General features: G+C 44.2%; 1 protein-coding gene across 12 annotated transcripts in view; it reads left to right on the top strand.

Moving 5' to 3' along the window:
* Slc7a6 (solute carrier family 7 (cationic amino acid transporter, y+ system), member 6) overlaps nt 1-21,424 on the top strand; it is a 30,496-nt gene that overhangs the window by 4,892 nt on the left and 4,180 nt on the right. For 8 of the 12 annotated variants that reach the window (XM_030243636.1, XM_006531138.4, NM_178798.4 and 5 more), the window contains 6 exons: nt 5,992-6,550; nt 16,507-16,632; nt 19,229-19,373; nt 20,041-20,164; nt 20,383-20,486; nt 21,311-21,407. In XM_030243636.1, the coding sequence (XP_030099496.1) occupies nt 6,028-6,550; nt 16,507-16,632; nt 19,229-19,373; nt 20,041-20,164; nt 20,383-20,486; nt 21,311-21,407 (1,119 nt within the window). In that variant the 5' untranslated portion in view covers nt 5,992-6,027. Of the gene's footprint in view, nt 1-5,187; nt 5,298-5,991; nt 6,551-16,506; nt 16,633-19,228; nt 20,165-20,382; nt 20,487-21,310; nt 21,408-21,424 lie in introns of those variants that run through there. The other 4 variants (NM_001357382.1, XM_006531135.4, NR_151677.1 and 1 more) reach the window with 4 other exon arrangements.

Consider the following 21,424-nt stretch of genomic DNA (forward strand, 5'->3'; position numbering starts at 1 on the left):
CTTGGGAGACAGAGGCAGGCGGATTCTGAGTTCGAGGCCAGCCTGGTCTACAGAGTGAGTTCCAAGACTGCCAGAGCTACACAGAAAAACCCTGAAAACCCTGTCTGGAAAAACAAAACAAAAATAGTGTTTACTGTGTTCTGCCTCCATGGTATCTATGTGAGGGTATCAGATACCCTGGAACTAGAATTACAGACAGTTGTGAATTGGGGTGCTGAGACTTGAACCCTGGTCCTTTAACGATCAGCCAGTGCTCTTAGCTGCTGAGCCATCTCTCCAATCCCATAAGATCTACATATATGTGGCCTAGAACACACAGAGATCCACCTGCTTCTCCCTCCCAAGTGCTGGGATTAAAGGCATGCACCCGACCTGTGTGTATATTTTTTAAACAGCTTTTTAACAAAAGCATCTTTTTGTTTTGTTTAATTTATATTTGCTTTTAAAATTCTTTTATTTTTGTATGTGTATGTGAGTGTGGGCACTTTAGAACCGTGGAATGTGGAGGTCAGAGGAGAACATTTGGGAGTTGGTCCTCATCTTCCAACTTGTTGAGACAAATTTGTCATGTTGATTGTTGCTGTTCTCTAGGCTATCTGGCTACCAGCTTGCTTCTGCTTTTTCTATCTCGGTCTCCTATCTGGCCCTGTTGCAGTGCTGAGATTACAGATGTACATCTGGCTTTTCTCCTGGGTTCTGGGAATTGAACTTAGATCATCAGACTATGCAAATGCCATTTACCTGCTGAGCCACTTTTCTGACCTCTTTTGAGACATGGTCTCTCCATGTAGTTAAGAGTACACTTTAGTTTGTTATCCTTCCACCTTCATTTCTTCTTCCCGTTATAGGTATGTACCGCCATGCTGGACTCCCAACTTCCTTTTGATTTATATTTATTTTCTTTCTGTTTTTGAAACACACTTTAGCCTAGGCTGGATTCTCATGTAACCTTGGCTGGCTTTGCATCCGATATGTAGTTGAGGGTAAATGACTTTGATCCTTTTGGTTTTTTTTTTTTTTTGGTTTTTTGAGACAGGGTTTTCTGTATATAGCCCTGGCTGTCTTGGAACTCACTCTGTAGACCAGGCTGGCCTCAGAAATCCATCTGTCTCTGCCTCCCAAGTGCTGGATTAAAGGCGTGCGCCACCATGCCCAGCTTTTTCTTTCTTTTTTTTTTAAGTTTTATTTATTAGTGTATGTAAGTATACTATAGCTGTCTTCAGACACACCAGAAGAGGGTGTCAGATCTCTTTACGGGTGGTTGTGAGCCACCATGTGGTTGCTGGGATTTGAACTCAGGACCTCGGGAATAGCAGTCAGTGCTCTTAACCTCTGAGCCATCTCACCAGCCCCTGGTTTTTTTTTTTTTTAAAACATTTTTTTAAAAAGAATTATTTACTTATATAAGTACATCATAGCTGTCTTCAAATATTCCAGAAGAGGGTGTCAGATCTCATTAAGGATGGTTGTGAGCCACCATGTGGTTGCTGGGATTTGAACTCAGGACCTTCAGAAGAGTAGTCGGTGCTTTTAACCACTGAGCCATCTCTTTAGCCTGTGTTTGAGTTTTTTTTTTTTTAATTTTAATTTTTCTCCTTTTCTCAGTAACTTATTTATGTCTTTATAGTTAGAGTGATTTCCTATAGATTGCATATTGGGATTTGCTTTGTAGCCAGTCTAACATTATTAATGGTATCTTTTTTTTTTAAGATTTTTAAAATTTCTTTTAAAATTTTATTTATCTATCTATCTATCTATCTATCTATCTATCTATCTATCTATTTATTTATTTATTTATGTGAGTCCCTGCTCGCTCCAGTTGGCCCCGCTGCTTGTTCTGGTCAATTCTGCTCACTCAGTCTCTTCTTGCTCCTGCCCAAATGTTTATTTATTATACATAAGTACATGGTAGCTGTCTTCAGATGCACTAGAAGAGGCTGTCAGATCTCACTTTGGGTGGTTGTGAGCCACCATGTGGTTGCTGGAATTTGAACTCAGGACCTTCGGAAGAGCAGTCAGTGATCTTACTCGCTGAACCATCTCGTCAGCCCCGTATTAATAGTATCTTTAGCTGAATTAAAATCTACTATTTCATATAGACTTGATATACACCTGTAGTCTTAGCACTCAGGAATCCTATAGAGGCAAGGGTGAGGTCAACCTTGTGTATAGACAGGTGTCATTACACCAGCTCTCTACTGTTGGCGTATTAGTTATACCTCTTCTTTAATATTTTTTAATTGTTGCCCTAATTTTACAGTGTAAATCTTTTACTGGCCTCCAGGGAATACAGCCATAATTATACAGTTGGCAAGTTCTCTACCACTGAGCTGTACTTTATTTATAAAGTGTCATGAGTCTTTAATCACAGTCTACCCTTAAATTATATATCCCTTCACTATAATGTAAGAACCTTATAACAGTATTTTCCCAATTTTTTCCCTTCTATTTTTTTATGATAGTATTGCTAAAAAATTTTTTCTTTATACTACAAATCTACAGTGCATTTTTGCAGTTTTTTCTTCAGACTTCATTTATATTCTAAATAAGTTTAAAATAGTTTTTTTTCCCCCACTTAAGACCATTTGATAGTGGTTGTTTTATTTTGCTTATTGAGACTACAGGCCACTGATTGCATCTGGCTCTCCATTATATTTATTTTAAACAGTCTGCTTGATGTTTCTAATATCTGAGTCCTCTAAGTCTGGAGACGTTGATTACTTGCCTCTAGAGAGTGGGTGGTGGTGGTGGTTGTTGTTCTTCTTCTTCGTTGTCGTCTTCTTCTTTTCCTTCTCCTTCTTCAACTTATAATTTGTTAGTTAGTGATTGCCATAGTTTGTAGGACAGAAGAAAATTGAGGTATATAATTTTTACTCTGAGAAATGGGTATGACCCTTTTGTGAGGTTGTTGGTAGAAGAGTGTGAGCTGATTATATAGAATTGTGTTGGGGTTTTGTTGTTGCCTTCAGTTCTCCTGGTTTTTCCTGTGCTTGTGCTTGGTTTGCTTTGCTATGGGGAAGACTTTTTCTCAAAGTTTATGCTCTGCTCTCAGCTTCAGCCCTTCCCAGTGTATAGTCTGCTATACGCAAACTTCTAGCGGGGAGCAGGGAGGGTCTCTTTGTTTTGGATCAGCCTCAGTTTCCTTGTGTCTGTGGAATGGATCTTTCTGGGTTATTCTGCCTGGCACAGAGGTTATGCTTCTCAGTGGTTTTGACTAGAATTTCATGTCCCCTCCTCAGGCACAATTTTTTGTTGTTGTTACTGTTCTTCCTTTTGGTTTTTGAGATGGTGTACAAATTATAAGACATTGTCTTATTCTGAGGACATGATCCACACCCATACTGATTTTGCTTATTGTTGAGTCTGTACAGACAACCCTAGAGAGTGAGGTGCTTCTCAGGTTTTCTAAAGGAATGTGAGGTGGGGGTTAGATTTAGAAGAAAGGTAAGGAATTTTGTGGCCAAGCAAGCCTGGAATTTAGCAATATGTCCTCAGGAGTTTACTGTAGTTATTACACAATTTTGCTCTTGGGTTAATAAAGATAGGGGTTTTAATTACTTTGACCAAGGACAGGTTCATCCTGATAATTGTGTTTGGTATTTGAATGTAGAAAAGGACTTTCTCCTTGGCTGAAGGAGAGAGGAGTCCTTCATAAACTGCCTGTCCCTCATTCAGGTGCTGATTCTGAGATTCTAGGCAAGAGGTCTTCTAGGGCTGTGACTGAGCGCAGCACACCCTTGCAGAACAAGCCACTGAGGGCCTTGTCAGATGCACCAGTGCCATGTTGTTCATTTACAAGAAGAATACCCAATAACAGTCTCAACTAAGTTTTGATGGATTGGAGTGATCTCTAGGGCCAGGGTTTTCTGCCTGCCTGTGTATTGAGTTAGGTAGAAAAGGTACCCTGCAGGTCTCTGTGTACTTCACTCTTATATGAGTGTCCACTCCTCGCTAGTTACTGGATTTGTTCCCATGGAAACCTGGACTCACTTGACAGACATGTGAAACAAATATGCTTCCACATGCCTGCATAGGGAAACCTGCATAGCTTAGTGCCAAGAATGAGCAGTGCTTTCTAGACTTTAATAAGTCTAGTCTTATTAAAGTAGAGGTAGGTGGGGTTTTCTGTATTTCAAGAAATTTCTCATGTCCCAGACAAGCTTTTTAATTTGAGCCCAGGTCCAGACTCTTGGAAGGGGATTGGGACAATTAAGACAAAGGTTTTGTGTGGGGTAAGATATGATTTTCCCCTAAGAGCTTTTCACTCCCCTGAGAACTGACCTTGGTTCCTTTGCTCTGCGGCATCTGATATAGACATTTTCTTTTATCTTTGCACTTCTGTCCTCCAGTCACACCCCACCCCCGGTTTTTCAAAAAATGACAGGGTCTTACAATGTAGTTCACACTGATTGAACCTGAGATCTTGCTTCAGCCTCTGAGTGCTGGAATTACGGGTGTGTGCCAGCCTGCATGGCTTTACATCTTTGATGACTAGAGTAGATTACATTCTTACCTCTAGAAGTTATCCCTGTGACCTTGAAGGACTGACTCCTAGGTGGTAATTTATAACCCACCACATTCCTCTTCCTAAAGGTTAGGTAGGTTCAGTGAGTCTGATTTATGAGCAGCACAGGAATTGAGGAAGGGAGAAGGGTAGTCTGGGTGGAGTCAGGAGATTTGCTTATCTTTTGACAGAGCCTTCTTAGATAAGGTAATGTAGAATCCACTTTCTTTTGGTTTGGTCCACTCTGACCCAAAGAGAGTGAGTATGTTTGTGTGCACACACATACCATCTTCTCAAGATGTTTTCCAATGCTGGCTCTGTAACTAAGAGGACGCTATGGCTTTTGTTAGGTGACAAGACTGGGGATTTGGGAGAATTGCTTTGTAGCCTCAGGTTGTAGTGAGGAGTATGCAGAAGAGAAAAGCACATAAAGCCAGTGGCCGGTCAGCCCCAAGTTAGGGTGCTCCTGCCTGTCCCCTTTCCCTTCTTTCTTATAACCTTGTAAGCTCTTTTGAATACTTGAGAAAAGAAAGTTATTGAATCAGCAAGCAGTAATATATGGGATAAGGTGGGTGTTGTATATGTGGGTATGTTTTCATGAAGATCTCTGCAACAATGTCATACTTTTTTCTTTTTCTTTTCTCTCTCTCTCTCTCTCTCTCTCTCTCTCTCTCTGAGACAGGGTTTCTCTGCATTGTCTTGGCTGTCCAGGAACTCTCTTCTCTCTGTAGATGAGGCTGGCTTTAAACTCAGAGATCTGCCTTCCTCTGCCTCCCTGATGCTGGAATTAAAGGTGTGTGCCAGCACATCAAATCATATTAGTGATAAAACAGTCTTCTCTGCATTTTCTTAAACCTTCTTTCCATGTAACTTCAGAGTTTTCCCCATGTGCCTGAATTCCGGTAGAATTAATTTAAACAGTAGAAATCACTGTTTACAAAGAGCTAAGTGGCAGGATTTCCTGGAATGATCTTTCTAGTCTTTCACTGTGGTCTCACTGGTCTTTCAGGCTTGTGAGTGCTATACGTCTGCTCTAAGTAGGTACTGTGGTGTTCTCTGAAGGACAACTTTGTGAGCTTTAACAGCTTTAATTCTTCTAGCACTTGAGTTCCAGATCAGTTTGCTCTTAACAGTGAGTTCCAGGATAGCCTGGGCTACATAGGCAGACTTTGTTTCAAACAATCAAGCAAATAGAACTGAGTAAAACTAGGGAGAATCTACTGTGGACAAATACAATTTTGCTGGCCTCTTTGCTCAGTAAGACAGAAGATCCCTTGCTGGAAGTTATCGTTAGGTTAGAGCTGAGTGCTTACATTGTCTTACTTACTTAGGAGCGTTGGATACGCCTGCCTTCAGTTCCCAGTGTCTTACGATTGACACTGGGACAATCCTGTTGTATGTGTTGCACGCTCTACCTAAGCAGGAGGTGGGCAGGGACGTACGTCTGTCTCCTGCCCTAGACTTGACATACTTTTTTTCTTTGCCAGGCCATACTAAGCACAGGTGTACAGGAACCATTTACCATGGAAGCACAGGAGCTTGGGAGCCCCACACCCACCTACCATCTTCTCCCCAAAGCCAACCAGCACACTGTAAAAGAAGATGCCGGCTCACCATCTCAAGGGTCTCCAGAAACGATGCAGCTGAAGAAGGAGATCTCCTTGCTGAACGGGGTCAGCCTGGTGGTGGGCAACATGATTGGCTCAGGGATCTTTGTCTCACCGAAGGGTGTCCTCAAGTACACTGCTTCCTATGGGTTGTCACTTATAGTGTGGGCCATTGGTGGGCTCTTCTCTGTCGTGGGTGCCCTTTGCTATGCAGAACTGGGGACCACCATCACCAAATCAGGGGCTAGCTATGCTTATATTCTAGAGGCCTTCGGGGGCTTCATTGCCTTTATCCGTCTGTGGGTCTCACTTCTAATTGTTGAGCCCACCAGTCAGGCCATCATCGCCATCACCTTTGCCAACTATATCATCAAGCCCTCCTTCCCCACCTGTGATCCTCCATATGTGGCCTGCCGTCTCCTCGCTGCTGCCTGCGTATGTAAGTATGGGCGGGGGGCATGTGTGGAGGTGTGGGGTGCTATATATCATTTGCCTGGGTGCCTGATACCTGAGTGTTTTATTTTTCTCTTTGGGGAGGAGGGAAGGTGTGAGGCAAAAAATAATAATATAAAAAATAATTTCATCACTTACTTGATTTTGAGAGATAAATAAACAGAAATGATGGGAGTGAGAGGAGTTTGAGTCTGCTCATGGCTTTTGGGGCCTTAGGTTCCTCTTATTCTTAGCTGGCCCATATTTCTGTTCCCTACTCTATAAGGCAGGTTGGTACACGTCTTGAATTTGTGTTATGAAGTGATTTTTTGTTTACCCTCTTGGAGGGCCAGCAAGGTATTTTGAATGATGTCAACATAAGGTACTATTTGTACCTTATCTCAGAAAGCAAGTCAGAGCAAGGATATTTAGTGTGTCACAGTGAAGTCCTTGTGCTCCCAGCTTTTCATTAGAAACTAGTTTAAAGGCATCAGTGAGAAACTAGGCTTCTCCGGATGATGGGGGTCCCTCTTTCCTGTCACTGCTGCTTTTTGTGGCCTGTTGTAAGCAGCAGGCACCACACCAAATGGCCTTTTCCCGTTGGTGTTTCAGATTTCCTTACACTGACTTTGTAAACAAGCTCTGCCCGCTGTCACTGAGAGGAAGGCGGCTTGTGTTTTCTACAGCCAAGCATGAGCTATCCCAGGGGATCTCTGTCCATTTTCTTTTATTTTATGGGCAGAGTAAAGGACATTTAGTGTGAAATCATGGAAACGAGAGAAAATTGCTATGAACTTAGCCAGCCTTGTAGAGCTAGGGATTTGGCTAGCACCTAATCTTGTGTTTTTCTTAGCACTGTGCTTCCAGAGGTACTTAATCATATTCTGTTCTTTTTTTCCTTTAATCTCCACTTGCAAAAACTTTGGTTGTAAATATAGTTTATTGACAATTTTAAAAATAGATCAATAATACCTTGGAGTTAGCAAAAAACGATTATAGTGTAATTTGCCTCCTGGCTTTAAGGACTTTGTTAAGAGCAAACAATAGAGGTAACCTCTTTATATTCCTTGAGACAGAGGAAATAGGTACTCCTGGGAAGAGGAAGAAGCAAGGTGGGACTGGGCTAGATGTCCTTTTTTTCCTTGTCTCTCTGTCTAATGGGGTTTCACCACAGTTTCTGGCCTTGCTGAGATCTTTAGAGACTGAATTTAGGAAGGTGTAGTGGTGCACAGTTTTAGTCCCAGTTCTTTGGAAGCAGACTCAGTCATATATCTGTGAGTTAAGTGTAGCCTATTTTACATAGTGAGTTCCAGGCTAGCTAGGGCTACATAGTGTAGATCCTATCTCAAAGCAATCAGATAAACAAAAAATAAAATAAGCTGGGTGGTGGTGCACTTGGGAGGCAGAGGCAGGTGGATCTCTGAGTTTAAGACTAGCTTGCTTTATAGAGTGAGTTTTAGAACAGTTAGGACTACACAGTGAAATTCTGTCTTGAATATAGCTGTCTCCTGAGAGGCTCTGCCAGTACCTGGCAAATACAGAAGTGGATGCTCACAGTTATCCATTGGATGGAGCACAGGGTCCCCAATGAAGGAGCTAGAGATAGTACCCAGGGAGCTGAAGGGTTTTGTAGCCCCATAGGAGGAACAACAATATGAACTAACCACTACCCCCAGAGCTCCCTGGGACTAAACCACCAGTCAAAAAAAAAAAAAAAACAAAAAAAACAAAAAAAAAACCAAAAAACATGGTGGGACTCATGGCTCTAGCTGCATATGTAGCAGAGGATGGCCCAATCAGTCATCAGTGGGAGGAGAGGTCCTGTGAAGGTTCTATGTCCTAAAATAGGGGAATGCCAGGCCCAGGAATTGGGAATGGGTGGGTTGGGGAGCAGGGGGAGTGGGGAGGGGATAAGGGATTTTCGGAGGGGAAACCAAGAAAGGGTATAACATTTGAAATGTAAATAAAGAAAATATCTAATTAAAAAAAGAAAGAAAGAAAGAAAGAAAGAAAGAAGAAAGAAAGAAAGAAAGAAAGAAAGAAGAAAGAAAGAAACCCTATCTTGAAAAGCAAACCAAACCAAAATAAAAAACAGGACAGTAGTTTTATGCATTGAGCCTGCAGACTTACACCTATAATCCCATTACTTGGGAAGCAGAGGCAAAAAGGGGTGCTAAGGCCAACTTGTGTTTCATATCAAGTACCAGACCAGTCAGGGCTGCTTTGTGAGAGAAACCATGTCTTAAACAAATGACCTGGTGAGTATCTCAGTAGGTAAAGGCACTTAACTGCCAAGGTTGACAACTTGAATTGATCCGTAGGATCGAGTGGTGGAAAGAGAACACCTACCCCCACAGGTGTGCTCTGACCTCCATGAGTGAGAGCACTCACAAACATACACACAGTAAAGATAACATGTACAGGTCATTTTAGAGCACCTGCACATTTCTTGGCATTGAGTTTCACAAGGGAAATTCTTGTGTATGTGGGAATGGGTATGACCAACTATAGAATTGTTCAAGGCTTTATGCATTTGTGTTCCTATGTGAGCATCTGACAGTGTCTGTGCATTGGTTTGACAGCAGTAGTGTGATTCAGAGAGCAGCCAAGTCCAAGGGGAATAGTATATATGATTTGGGTCCATTTTTTGTAAATGTATTCATGTGTATGGGCATTTTGCCTGCGTGTCTGTCTATGTACCACGTGTGTGCCTAGTGCCCTCAGACAGACAAAAACATTAGGTGCACTGGAACTGCAGTTTTGATGGTTGTGAGCCGCCGTGTAAGTGCCGGGTCCTCTGGGAGAGCAGCCATTGCTCTTAACCCCACTGAGCATCTCTTCTGACCATGTTTTTGTTTTAAGATTTATTTATTTTTTTAATTTTATGTAGATGCGTGTTTTGCCAGAATATATGTCTGTACCATACCGTAACATGTGTACCTGGTGCCCTCAGAGGCCAGGAAAGGATGCTAGATCCCCTGGAACTAGACTCACAGTTGGCTGTGAGCTGCCTGCCGTGTGTGCGCTGGGAATCTCACCTGACTCCTGCAAGAGCAGCAAGTGCTCTTAACTGCGGAGCTGTCTCTGCAGCCCCTCTAGTTTCTGACACATGGAAGATTATTTTCATTTGCTGACCCTCCCACCCCCTTAGGATTCTTCTCATGTTTTCTTGGGTACAGAAAGCCCATCCTCATACCAAGAATTTATCTTTTGATCGAAGTATTGGCATCACCTCCTAGCAATGTAGCCATGGGGTTTCTGGTTCTCTTTGACTCCTAGTGTATTTTACTCAGATTTCTTAGGTTTTGCAATTCTGAGCCTCCTTTCTCAGAGGCACAAGCATTTCCAAAATTCAGATCTGAGGGCAGGAACTTGTCAGAAGTAAGGTTAAGTTATCAAATAAAACCATGTTGCATTCTAACCAATGAGGCTTTGGGATTCAGTTTATTTCCTTTTTTGGAGATTAGGGAGTAAGCTCAGACTTTAAACAGAGCTTAGATATGGTAGAAGGGAGGCCATTTGGGTAGGAGTGACATTAAGAGCAACATGATCTATGGAGACATGCATTCTGAGGTGAAAAAATGAAGGCTCCCCACTGAGTCCTGCCTGAGGTTTTGATAGGTAGGAAGTGACATTTTGAAATTAAGACATAGAAAGGTCCACCTTGTCAAAAGGTCCACCTTGTTGGTGGAGACTGAGATATTAGAGGAGTATACCTTGACTGGGAAATTGCACAAAGATTTGATTTTCTAGCCAGAGGCTGGAGAGATGGCTCAGTCATTAAGAACACTTACTGACCAGGATAGGGTGGTGGTACATACCTTTAATCCCAGCACTTGGGAGGTCTCTGAGTTCAGAGCCAGTCTGGTCTGCAGAGCAAGTTCCAGAACAGCCAGGCTACATAGAAAACTCTGTCTCTAACAACAATAAGAGCTCTTTACTGCTTACTGTTTGTTCTTCCAGAAGACTTGAGTTCAGTTCTAAGCCCTTATATCAGGTGGCTTACTTCTGCCAATAAGTACAGCCCCAGGGGTAGTCAGTGCCTCTGGCTCCACATTTACCCACACTCAAGTGCACATAACCTACTTGCAGACACATACATACGGATAATTAAAAATAAGCATTAAATTTTTTTTCAGTCAGGGTCTCACTGTGTAACATATAGACCAGTGAGCCTTGAACTCAAAGAGATCTGATTTCCTTTTGTCTCTCAAGTGTGGGGATCGAAAGCATGTGCCACTTATGCTGAGCTTTAAGACCAAGTTTTGTTTTAGAATATAGGACCCAGAAAGCTTCCATATGCTTAGTCATGGGGCATAGGCTATGAGACCCATATGTAGGCTGGATTGGCCCTCAGACTTGTTAGGCCTGCACAATTGCACAGTTCTCTCTCTCCCTCTCTCCCTCTCTCCCTCGGTCCCTCTTTTCCTCCCTTGCTCCCTTCCTTCCTTCTCTGTAGATCATAGTAGCCTGGAACTTGCTAAATACTCCACGTCTGTCTCAGTCTACTGAGTACTGGTGTGGTAACATATTCCTGTAATCTCAATATTTGGAAAGATGAGGCAGGAAGACTCACTGCTGTGAGTCAAAAAAGGCTGCTCTGGGCTAGAAAGTGAGGACTGAGCCAGCCTGAGCTACAAAGCATGATCATGTCTCTAAAACAAACAGACAGAATTAGAATATGCAATTTTCTTGAGGAATCAAGAGTTCTCGCAATTTGAACCCCAATTCCTGTCCCTCAACACTCAGCTGTGTTTGAACAGCTATCGCTTCTGTTAAATGTCGTGTGTGGTTCCCAGTCGACTGTAGGCTTCTGCTTCCTTGAACTGTATATCCAGGCTTCGCTGCCTTTCCCATTTTTGTTGCTTTTTTTTTGTTTGTTTTGTTTTGTTTAAAAAGTTTTTTTGAGACAGAGTGGCCTGGAATTCATTATGTAGATCAAGGTGGCCTGAACCTCTCAGAGATCCGCCTGCCTCTGTTTCCTTATTGCTTGGATTAAAGATGTGAACTGCTGTTCTCTGCTGTGTAATTGCTTTTTTATCTTTTGTAAATTGTTTGCTTTTTTTTTGTGTGTGTGTCTGTGTGTGTGTTGTATGTGAGTGTATGCCACATGTAAGCCAGTGCCCGCAGAAACCAGAAGAGGACATTGCATCTCTTGGAGCTGGTGATAGCGGAAGTTGTAAGAGAACCAAATTCATGTCCTCTGGAAGGGCAGCAAACCCTACCAGAGCATCTCTAGCCTTCCCAGCTGTACTGCTTTCTTGACCCCTAACAGGACTGTTGCTTCTGCCACTGTCCTCCCACTCCTCTCCCTACTCCATTCTCAGGTTACATTTAGCAGGAAAATCTAAGCAATTGTTGGTGGTTGTAGAATTTCAGGGTGTCTTACTTCTTATCCTAGAGTAGTGGTTCTCAGTGGGACTTTAGTTTGGCACAAAGGTGGCATTTGGCAGTATGGAGACATTTTTGGGATGCTAGTACTAGGAAGCAGTACTACTCTTATCTGTTGGGTAGAGGCTAGGAGTGACATTGAACACCCTGCCATGGCCTAGAGAGGCTCCTTAAGCTCCAATGGTTTGCATGTAGCTTACTAGAAGGACAAAGGAAGGCATGCTTTGCTTCAGAGATGCTTCCTAAGGCCCAGCCTGAAACATCTGTTCATGTCCTTAGGGAAAATATAAGTAGGTAATCTACCTGTGAGGAATTCTGGGACATCATTTAGCCATGACTTCAGCTAAAGTTTCTATTGAGGAGAAAGGAGGGAAAATACTGGAAGGTGACAGTCTGCTACAGAGTGACTTTGGGGAATTTGTAACAACTTCCCAGAAGGGTTAGGCTAGGCTCAGTGGTAGACTATCGGGATAGCATGCAGAACATGTTGTGTTCAGTCCCTAGAACCACCAGGACTAACTAAAACTAAGCTCTCAGAGAGCCTTGGAGACTGTTGTATAGGTCCATGCTCATTGACGTTGGCTTGTCTAGCATGGAAATAGAATCAGAAGAGGGAAGGAGTCGAGGTTTGAGTTGTAGCACCTGGCCTCCAGGCTCAGTCTGGTAAGCTGGATGGGGCTGGGTGATCTTGGAAGCACATGGCGTGTGGGTCTGTGGCGAAATCTTGTTTGCTAATTAGAAGCAGGCAAGCAGTCAAGGGATTTGGCTTCTACTTGGTAGACTGTGTTCTTTGGCAAGATTGAGAGTGTGAGGCAAGTTAGGTGCCTGGGGCCAGCTCTGAGGATATACTCTCTGCGATTCTTTTGCTTGATTCCCTGAGAGGGAGTGTTTCTTAGATTGTGTGCCCTAGGCATTTGACTCACTTCATCCTACAGGTCAGCTCTCTCTGGCAAGTGTGCTGTGGCTCATTAACTCCTTGTGTTGAGAAAAAATCATATGCTTGGTGAATCAAAACGCAAGAGAACATGCCATAGAGAAAGGCTCGCTTCCTCTCCAGCTCTTTAATCTTTCTCTCAGTCAGTCTTCTGACCAGGTGCCTTTGGTGCCTCTCCAGCTGGCCTTCGGAATAGGCCCTGCTGGCACTTTCTGAGGCATGCCTTCCCGCATCTTTTTATACAGTCATTGGCTCCACTGCAAACTCTGTTTACTTGTGTGTAGAAATGACCATGTCTGGAGGGAGTCTGTATAAGAGTAGAGGGAGGGAGAGAGGAGCAAGCCTGAGACTAGTGCCTGCTTGCTCGTGGGCTGAGGGCAGGACACATGCTCAGGGAACCCAGCTAGGCTTTTGTGTCTCTTCTATGATGTCAGTTTTTGGTCTTTCTCTCTTGCCCCCTTTTCTCTGTTTCTACCTTACTTTTGTCTCCCGTCTCTGTCTTTTCTCTCCATTTCTGTGCATTTCTTTGTATTTTGGTCTTTCCCCCCTACAAGTTCATGCCTTCTTTCTTCTGCTTCTTCTGTGGTCTTGCTTTCTTTCTCTGCTGGCAGTTTCTGTTCTGCTGTTAACCAGGGCTTCTGTGGGTTTTGACTTCGTGTAGTTCTAGACTCTAAGCGTTCCTTGTTGCTAGTAGACAGACTCACTCTCTTGGTATTCTGGGAAAGGTAATTTATAAGTCCAGATTGGATCCATTGTTTGGCTTGAGCAAGTCTCAGGGGAAAGAGAGCAAGTCCTAACAGAGAGATGGACAAGTACCTCAAAATGTGCTTACTGTATTATGTTGGTGGTTGTTGTTTACTGCTGGTTGTTAACTATGTATGTTAGCTGAGTATGTATCCAGGCTTAGCCAGAGAGAACTTTGATCAGCAGTTGATTCCTGTGAAGATTTTTTTCAGCAGCACACATTCCTTTGCTGTACCCCTTTCCCACCAACTTCCTTAACCATTGTAATCCAACCCCATAGAATTGTTTCATTATGTGTCTCTCAAACTCCCTGCACCCCCTTATATGACTGACTGGTGAGTACCTGTATTATTTGGAAGCATATTTTTAAATATGTTTTTCTTATGTGTATGAGTGTTTGCTAGCATATGTATGTCTGGTTACCATGGAGGTAAAAGGACACCAGTTCTCCTGGAACTAGAGTTACAGATGGTTGTGAGTTACCCTTTATGTGCTGGGAATTGAACCCTGTCCTCTGGAAGAGCAGCCAGTGCTCTTAACTGCTGAGCCAACTTCCAGCCCTACTTGACAACATATTAAGTGAGGCTCTTGAAACACACGGAGGTTGTTCTATCACATGTGGTAATCTTCAAAGCTGGCCCTGGAACACTATTCTTTTGAGTGGAGAACGGTCCACCTTTCTGAGAACTGTCCCAGGGAACTGGCTGTTTCCTGAAAGCCATTACTACCTTGCTTCCAACCGGGGCTCATCAGCTCCCCTCTTTGCTGGAGCTTTACACATGTTATAAACTATTGCTTCCTCTTGAGAGTTTGTGGTCTTTCAGAAACAAGACTTTGAGATAACTGAGGGAGAGACCTCCTGGAATTAGATGTTCCCAGGACTGTAGCATTTGATACTGTGATGGTTTCGATATGCTCGGCCCAGGGAGTGAAACTATTAGAAGGTGTTGGAGCAGGTGTGCCACTGTGGGTGTGGGCTATAAAACCCTCACCATAGCTGCTTGGAAGTCAAGATTCTGCTAGCAGCTTTTAGATGAAAATGTAGAATTCTCAGCTCCTCCTGCACCATGCCTGCCAGGATGCTGCCATGCTTCTGCCTTGATGATAATGGACTGAGTCTCTGAACCTGTAAGCCAGCCCCAATTAAATGTTGTCTTTTATAAGACTTGCATTGGTCATGGTGTCTGTTCACAGCAGTAAAACCCTGAGACAGATGCTAAACTGTATTGTGAAGTGAGAATGTGAAGGGGAGAAGAAACATAGGTTTGGAGTGCCCAGTTTATTTGGGGAAGGTTTTTAGAAGGAGTAGGGGCTAAGCTAGGCGTTGGAAGTAGATGTCAGTAATGGCTGTGATAAGAAGAGGCTAAAACTCTTTGTATGTGTATCTGGCATAGATAAGGGAGAGTCCACCTAAAGGAGTAGTAGGTGGGAGTGCGAGCACATGGCTGAGAGAATGGGCCCCAAGAGTTTATAAAAGACAGCATTTAGGTGGGGGCTTGCATACAGTTTCAGAGGGTTAGTCCATTATCATCATAGCAGGGGCATGACAGGAGCATGGTGGCACTCGTGGTGCTGGAGTAGTAGCAGAAGCTTTTGAAATCTCAAGCCTACCCGCAGTGACACAGTTTCTCCATCAAGGCCACACCTCTCAATCCTTCTAATCCTCGAACGTCTCCACTCCCTGGTGACTAAGCATTCAAATATCTGAGCCTTATGGGGACTGTTTGCACTCACAACACTGCAAGGTGTATATTAAGGTTTTGTTTGTTTGTTTTGTTTTGTTTTTTGAAGGGTAGGGACAGTACTTAGAGGTGTCACTGATGTACCTTGTTGCTATAGAAGCCCTTGGATAATTGCTCTTATGTTCTCCCCTAGATCAAAGCTTTTCTTATTTTGTAGGAACAGCGTTCTCTTTGTGGGTTAAGCTTTGTTTTTTGTTTTTTTGTTTTGTTTTGTTTTTGTTTTTTTTGAGGCAGGGTTTCTCTGTGTAGCCCTAGCTGTCCTGGAACTCACTTTGTAGACCAGGCTGGCCTCGAACTCAGAAATCCACCTGCCTCTGCCTCCTGAGGGCTGGGATTAAAGGCGTGCGCCATGACGCCTGGCTGTCGGTTAAGCTTTAATCAGCTAGCAGTTCACAGCCATCAGTAATCTACAGGGCTCAGATGTTATTGAGATGCATGAGTGTGCATCTCAGAGGCTGTAGGGCTGGCATGGGTCTAAGAAGCTCTGAGGAAGGCTCATTCTCTATGGGATCTGATGAGAATTAGCTGGTTTACATTGGCATAGGGGTGGGGAGATCATAAGCACTTGGGGATGAAAGCTTGGGAGTGATAGTCTCTCTCAGCCTGAGTTTCTTCATGTATAAGATGGGGAACAGACATCTGTATTTGGGGGGTTGTGAGAATTAGTAATCAAGGATTCAAGGATGCCTGGGAAATTGTCAAGTGTATAACAAACACACACACAACTTTAGGTGATTGGTTATCAGAATTCAAATTTACTTCATTTGTTGATGGATCCTTTTTGTCCCTACTGTCTGTGACTAGGGACAGGTCTCGTGCCTCTCATTTGGCACCTTGGGAGAATGGTTGGGGAAGAGTGGGTGAAGTGAGACTAACCAGCCATTCTTGTTGCTAGGGAACATTTCCAGAAATTGTTCTGGCAGTTTAGAGCATGTATCTGTTCATACATGCCCTAGTAGCTTAGGATGCAGTGTAGGGTATTCATACGTTATGGGTTGGCCTGTGTGCTCTTCCTGCGTTCCACATCTCGTTGTTCAGTTGTTCCTCTAACTCAGCCAGGAAGGGCAGAAGAATCCTTTCCATAGAGAGTCTGGGTCTTGTGTGCTCAGCCTAAGCCTGCCAGTAATACTATGGTTTTCCTTTCCCTTCTAGGTCTGCTGACATTTGTGAACTGTGCCTACGTCAAGTGGGGCACACGAGTACAAGACACATTCACGTATGCCAAGGTCCTGGCACTCATTGCCATCATTATCATGGGCCTTGTTAAACTGTGTCAGGGTAAGAGGGGCTGAGGTGGGAAGAAGGGTCACTATCTTCTGAGGTCTCTGGCTTCCTGAGGAGGATGTGGGGACTCAGCTTCATCTTTCAGCACGTTTATAGTACATTCTAGAGTGTTGTCAGGGAACATGAGAGATGGTTATGAATCTGTTCCTGGGATTTGTCAGCCAGGGTAGCTTGGCCAACTAACTGGATGTGTTAAATGTCAGGTTCTCCTTAGGGCTTCTGTGGAAATACAGAGCATTGCAGAAAGCCAGGAAAGCTCCTGGGAATTCTTGAAACTTGGGTCACTCACAGTAGTCATCCAGGACTGTAGATTACTGCCTCCCGGTTGTAGTCTGTAGTCACCAAGCGGTGAGTGGACACCTGACTGTCCTGGAGATGGGCAGTAGGGAAGGGGTGCATGGTCGTTTTACAGTATTTATTGTTTATCTGGACTTGTGTTAAACATTATATTGAGGAATCTCCCAAAAAAAGTCAGCTCTAAAAAAGTGTCAGAATGTTGTAAAATGGACATTGTCTTTCCTATGTTGGCATTTCTTTTTTTTTTTTTTTTTTTTTTTTTGTTTTTTCGAGACAGGGTTTCTCTGTATAGCCCTGGCTGTCCTGTAACTCACTTTGTAGACCAGGCTGGCCTCGAACTCAGAAATCTGCCTGCCTTTGCCTCCCAAGTGCTGGGATTAAAGAAAGGTGTGCAACTACTACTGCCCCACTTTTTTTCTTTTTTTGTTTTTTAAAGATTTATTTATTTATTTATTTATTTATTATATGTAAGTACGCTGTAGCTGTCTTCAGACGCACCAGAAGAGGGCATCAGATCTCATTACGGGTGGTTGTGAGCCACCACGTGGTTGCTGGGATTTGAACTTCGGACCTTCGGAAGAGCAGTCGAAGAGCAGTCGGGTGCACTTACCCACTGAGCCATCTCACCAGCCCCCCCCCCTTTTTTTTTCTTTTCTTTTCTTTTTAACTTTTGCTGAGGATGGAACCAGAATTTTATGTGTGCTATATTAGACTCTACCACTCAGCCACATCCCTAGTCCTTTTAATTTAAAATTTTTAAAAACTTTTTTAAAGATAATGTCTTGAACTATATTTTGGGCTGGCCTGTAATTTAGCATGTTGTCCAGTAGCTGTGATTAAAGACATGTACCACCATATCCAGCTACTTATTGGCTCTTGAAAGGTTTTCATTCTGGGATCAGAGCAGACTGATCAGAGACACTGGTGGGCTTTCCAGGCTATCCTAAAGCCTTTGACAAAGGGCATCTTGCTCATTTAACAGCCAGTGTTCTGTTACCAGCCCCTAAACATGGCAGTATTTACAGTCACCTAGGGAGCTGAGCCTTCATCTCAGACCTGTTAGTTTGAATCAAAAATTAAAAGATTCTTATGTGTGTTTGGTCCTAAGGACCTGATACTCCAAGGACATCTGGATGCCTGGCTGTAGTCACTTGGTACTAGTGCATAAAGTTCCTGCCTAAGAATTGCCTAATACACTTCATAAAAACACAGCTTTGGGCAAGTGACTACAGCTAGGCATCTAGATGTCACTGGAGTCTCAGGAGCATCTTATAGTAAAATTGGGCTACTGAGTAATCCTTCTCTGCAATGTGTGCCTTAGAGAACCACTGAGACCCCATGGAAGCTCTTGCTGCACACCTACACCTTTTTGCCACATTGAGTTCTGGGTGTAACCTTTCTATTACACACACACACACACACACACACACACACACACACACACACACATATATATGTAAAAATTAATATATATATATATATTGTTCGTGTGAATATGCCACATGTGTGTGGGTCCTGAGGCCAGAAGAGGGTGTCAGATCTCCCTGGAGTTCCAAGGGGTTGGCCACCGAGCCTTCTTTCTACTCTAAGTCTAGGCTTTCTTCAGGGGGTGATGACAAGCCCTTTAGGAGGCCGACTCCTGTTCAAAACTCCATGCTGTCTGCTTGTCTGTCTTGAGAAGCTAGGTAGGTTTTCTATTTGCGGTCCCCAGAGGCCCCCAGGAAAGGTGACGAATCACTCTGTCTTGGTTTGTTGCTCTGAAGGGTGGGGTTGGCTCACTATGAGATAAGACCTGGCTTACTCTGTAGCCCTAGATTTCCGGCCCCAGACAGCCACACCGCACCCACTGCAAATAGACTGATAGAACCACATGTCTAAATCATACAGTGATCTGAGCCCAGACTTTGTGCTGGGTCTGATTGTGAGTGGAAATTACTCCTCTGTGTGAAATGACCAGTGACATCAAAATAGGAAGAAGAGCTGAGGTCACCTCTGGGAAATGGACATTCCTTAGGGCCCTGGAAGAAGTGTCCCTTCAGAGTGCAGCCGGGCTGCTTTTGCTTTCTTGATTACCTAGTTTTAGATGGGGCAGTGAATGTGGGGAGGTTTTGGTTATTGCTCCTTTCGTATTAAATAATGTTTTTTTTTCTTCCCCTGCCCTGTTTTTTGTCTCTCTTCTTTTTTCTCCTTTTGTTTCATCTTTTTAATTCTCCCTCTGTATTCTTTCTGTTCTTCACATTCCTTCTATCTCCCTTCTCTTTTGCCTGGTCTCCCACCCGTCTTTGCCCCACAGGACACACTGAGCACTTTCAGGACGCCTTTAAAGGTTCCTCGTGGAATGTGGGAGACCTCTCTCTTGCCCTGTACTCTGCCCTCTTCTCTTACTCAGGTTGGGACACCCTTAATTTTGTAACAGAAGAAATCAAAAACCCAGAAAGGTAAAGGCGAGATCACACTCTCCAACTTGGCTGGAACTCCTGCTGATGGTGGGCGCAGTTGCCCTGTTCCCATAGCTCCTCCCTCGACCTCCCCTCCCCTCATCCTCTCCCTGCTCCCCTTCTCCAGTTAGGAGGGGTTGGGGGCTAGGATGGGAGTGAGTGAATGTGGGAAAGCCCTGGCTCTCACCCTCATGTTCCATTGGAGAGCATCCAGGGTCCACTAAAGAGGAGAGGTCTTTAGTGGGCAGCAGCAGACCCAGCTAGGGCTGAGGTGGCAGGCTTTAGCCCTGTGGTGCTGAGACTGTCTCTGGCCTACCAGATCACCAGACTAACCTCTAGCTTCTAGAGGATGTTGCTCCTTGCATTTATCCTGAGATCACAGATGCAAGAAGGTTAGAAAGCCACATGTGGCTCATTGGACCTAATGAGATTGGATAAACTCATCGTGAGTCCCTTCTCAGGGAAAGTGCTCTTCTTTCTCAGTGGAAAATGCCCAGGAACATGGGAAGCTTACCCGCCCTGAGGCATACAGAGAAGAGGAGCTCATCTCAGAGAGCTGGCAGCCAGTGAACTGTTAAATGTTAGGAAAATTCCAGGGGGTGCTGGATGGCTTTTGATTCTCAGCAGAGCTTGGTTCTAGGTAGTCTTATTTCACTTGTCCTGACAGGAATTTGCCCTTGGCCATTGGGATTTCTATGCCAATTGTGACACTCATCTACATCCTGACCAACGTGGCCTATTACACAGTGCTGAACATTCAGGATGTCCATAAGAGTGACGCTGTGGCTGTGGTGAGTCTCTTGGGGGAGGAGGGCTGTCCTCATTTGCCCCTGTTCCCAAATGGTGTAATCTTTTTCTGCAGCTAATCTAGCTCTGCAGTGTTCGTCGTGGGTCTAGATAGGGCAGAGGGTAGGCATTTTATCGAGGACTGCCTTTGTTCAGAGATCATAGATAAGAGGAGGGTAGCAAAGCTCTCCTGTGTTGTTTCCCTCCTTTGCTTTGCCTTCAGACATTTGCTGACCAGACATTCGGCATGTTCAGTTGGACCATCCCCATTGCTGTTGCTCTGTCCTGCTTCGGGGGCCTAAATGCATCCATCTTTGCTTCATCAAGGTACTTTGGTTTCTGATACTAGACTGTTCTTAGCACCCACATGGCTACTCACCACCATCTGTAACTCTAGTTCAGGGGTAAGAGAGTAGTGCTTCTCTTAGTTGCTGTTCTATCTCTGCAACCCCACAGTGGCATTTCAAAGAAGGGCTATGCAATCCCAGCAGAAACAGGAAGGTCCCAAGTTTGAGTCCTGCCAGACCTACACAAGGAGACCTTGTGTCTCTTTAAATTAAAAAAGAAAAGGCCATTGTGGTAGCTGTTGGTGGCAGAATAAGGGCATCCCTGGTGGGATGGGGATGTCACTAGGTGGTGGGAACACAGCACAGCATCCCTGGTGGGATGGGGATGTCACTAGGTGATGGGAACACAGCACAGCATCCCTGGTGGGATGGGGATGTCACTAGGTGGTGGGAACACAGCACAGCATCCCTGGTAGGATGGGGATGTCACTAGGTGGTGGGAACACAGCACAGCATCCCTGGTGGGATGGGGATGTCACTAGGTGGTGGGAACACAGCACAGCATCCCTGGTGGGATTAGGGGAGGATCTGGTTCAGAAGTTCAGAGCATTGGTAGAAGCTAGTGATTTCATTGCTGAGGGCTTGGAGTGGTTAATGGGTAATGGTGGGAGAGCATTCCTGGGAAGTGGTGAGGTGTTAATAGTTAAAGACATTTGTGGGTAGCATGAGTAATGGGGCTGGGTGTAAGTGGAGCCTGTGACGGTGTCTTCTGTTTTGGGGAGGTGGGGGGGGGGGCTCTGAGCTTAGTTTGTCTGAGGAGTGTGATTAGATAAGAGGCTGCTGACGAATTTCATTCCCTCACAGGTTGTTTTTCGTGGGCTCTCGTGAGGGCCACCTCCCGAACCTTCTGTCCATGATCCATATTGAGCGCTTTACACCCGTGCCTGCGTTACTGTTCAATGTAAGCTCTGCAAGGAG

This window comes from Mus musculus, chromosome 8 (genome assembly GCF_000001635.26).
Source record: "Mus musculus strain C57BL/6J chromosome 8, GRCm38.p6 C57BL/6J".
Lineage (NCBI taxonomy): Eukaryota > Metazoa > Chordata > Mammalia > Rodentia > Muridae > Mus > Mus musculus.